This window comes from Lolium perenne, chromosome 3, assembly GCF_019359855.2.
Source record: "Lolium perenne isolate Kyuss_39 chromosome 3, Kyuss_2.0, whole genome shotgun sequence".
NCBI classification, from domain to species: domain Eukaryota; kingdom Viridiplantae; phylum Streptophyta; class Magnoliopsida; order Poales; family Poaceae; genus Lolium; species Lolium perenne.
This window is the reverse complement of record NC_067246.2, coordinates 89,411,065-89,413,394: the sequence shown is the minus strand read 5'-3', so window position 1 is coordinate 89,413,394 and position 2,330 is coordinate 89,411,065. Positions and strand designations below refer to the sequence as shown.

The window sequence follows — 2,330 nt, the reverse complement described above, 5'->3', positions numbered from 1 at the left end:
CGGTAGTCAGCTGGAAAAGTTTACCTTCGCAAATGGCCCTTTACTCTTCACGGGAACGCATACTACCCCAAAAGAAAACATGTCAGTATACAGCAGCACCAGTGATCTCTCAACACAGCAACCTAATTCTGTCAAGGACTCGACTCGAGGGTCGCATCTACCAAAATACCGTCGTCTCATTCTCTGCCCCCAGCCGCAGGTTGCTCTGCTCCCATCACCACAAACTAAGCAAAACCCCAAAGAAAGACACCCACCTATTTACTTATCACGCGCTCCGCTCCCTCTCCACACTACCGCCAATGAAACTTGCAGATCCCATCGTTCTCGGAGCGACTATTGGTCGATGGCCGAGACCAAGGGCATGCACGAGCAGACCACCGGGTGCCTCCCCGTCGACCAGTCCTGCTTCGCGCTCTCCCGGCTGTCCAGCGCCTACCGCAACAGCAGCAACGCCCGCAACAACGACCCTGCCTGCTGCTCCACCACCTCCTACCTCGAGGTCCTCGGCATCTCCTTCGCGTCGCTGCTCATCATCCTCTTCGTGCTCTGCATGATACGCTGCTACCTCATGCGGCGGGCCGTGAACCGGGTCACGGTGGGGTCGGCGGCGGCGGTCAAGAAGCGGCCCGTTGGCCTTGGGGAGGACGCCATCGCGGCGCTGCCAAAGTTCGAGTACCGGGACACCGGCGACGAGAGCGACCGGTGGGAGTGCGCGATATGCCTCTGCACGATGGCCGACGGCGAGGTCGCCAGGCAGCTGCCCAGGTGCATGCACGTCTTCCACCGGACCTGCGTCGACATGTGGCTCGTGGCGCACACCACATGCCCCGTCTGCCGGGCCGAGGTGGTCAAGCCGGCGGATGACAACCACAGTTGCGCGAAGAGGCCGGCCGCGGAGGCGGAGGCCGGGCCTTCGTCCGCCTCGGCGTCGGCGTTATTACAGGATGGCGAGAGGGATTTGGAGGCGCAATTGTAGCGTGACAGGCGCAGGTTCTAGCTTATGCACTTTAGAATTTTTGTAGGTGTAAACAGTTTCTCTTTTTGGCACCCCGTTTAGGGAGGTGATCCGTTTGATTTCATTCAACCGGTTTTCAGGAAAAGAAAAACATGGAGAATAAAAGGATAAATTCTAGGTATTTCCTTCTCTTGATTGAAAAGATTTCTTGTGTTCAAACGGCTCATAAAACGCTGGTGAGATGTCCTTTCCATGGCCTAGCAGCGGGAAGCCTGGTTGCAATTGGGGATACGAGAATTGACACCTATATCTATATGCCTTAAGAAAAAGAGGAATATTTTCTTTTAGCAAGAGGTGATGTTTCCATTGGTAGTGAGCATGTGTGACTTCGTCAATCTTAAGATTCAACCCGCTGCCCAAGTTTTAGGAGGTGCTCAATTGCTCATAGAGGTATGATATGCATATATGCCTATGTGCGTTTATGTTAGTCAGTGTATGCATGTGTATGTGTGTATTTCTAGAAAAAATCACACGACGAGCAACAAAACAAAAATAGATATAAAGCATGTCGATTATTGTAAATAAAAACTAATCAAAACTTGTTATCGTTCAACGTTGTCTCTCCACCTGACCTAGTTCTATCAGGCCATAAAGCTAACGCACAATTTGAATAAGGGAATGCACATTAATCAATACATATAGTGTGTGTAATACCCTTCCATGTCACCTATAGACAATTTCGATACATATAATTTAGCTGGAAATTCAATTTGGCTTTCCGGATGCATATACTTTCTCTATCAAAAAATTGTATTTCGAAATGTCGAAAATTTTTGACAAAAAATTCTAAATGTATAACTCCATGAAATATATGTGTTCATTAAGCTTTTCGAGGAACCAATATTTTTTGTGGTCTATGTAAAAATGAGAAAATTTATCTGGAAAGCCTTATTTTTAGTATTAAATTGTTTTTTTACACACACCACACAACAAGTCGATTTTTCATGAAACAATTTTGTGAGGTGTAGCACGCGAAGATGTACGCCCAAATTTTCTGTTTTTATTTTTAAAATTTAAAAATATATGTAACATGCATTTCAAAATAAAGAGAGCATATGCCACTACTAGAAAATCCCTAATCAGTGGCGCACTACATATGCTGATCAGTGGCGCACCTAATGGTTAGCAGTGGTGCACCCGTGGTGCGCCACCGGTAATCCAAGTACTAGTGGCGCACCTCGTGGTGCGCCACTGCTAATCATACTGGTGCGCCACTAATGGCCATTGGGGGTGCGACACTGCTATCTCTTTGGGTACGCCACTGCTTACTTGTAGAGGTGCCCTACTGCTAGCTTCTGGGGTGCGCCATTGCTGT

The 2,330-nt window shown here is 48.1% G+C and overlaps 1 protein-coding gene across 1 annotated transcript; it reads left to right on the top strand.

Moving 5' to 3' along the window:
• The first annotated feature begins 213 nt into the window (after window positions 1-213).
• Window positions 214-1,136, top strand: LOC127314786 (RING-H2 finger protein ATL80-like). Its single transcript, XM_051345342.2, has one exon. The coding sequence runs from the start codon at window positions 344-346 to the stop codon at window positions 974-976; it is 633 nt and encodes a 210-aa protein (XP_051201302.1). The 5' UTR covers window positions 214-343; the 3' UTR covers window positions 977-1,136.
• Window positions 1,137-2,330: the final 1,194 nt, after the last annotated feature.

Coding starts and splice junctions, on each gene's coding strand:
- LOC127314786 (XM_051345342.2), top strand. CDS start 344: ATGGCCGAGACCAAGGGCATGCACGAGCAGACCACCGGGTGCCTCCCC.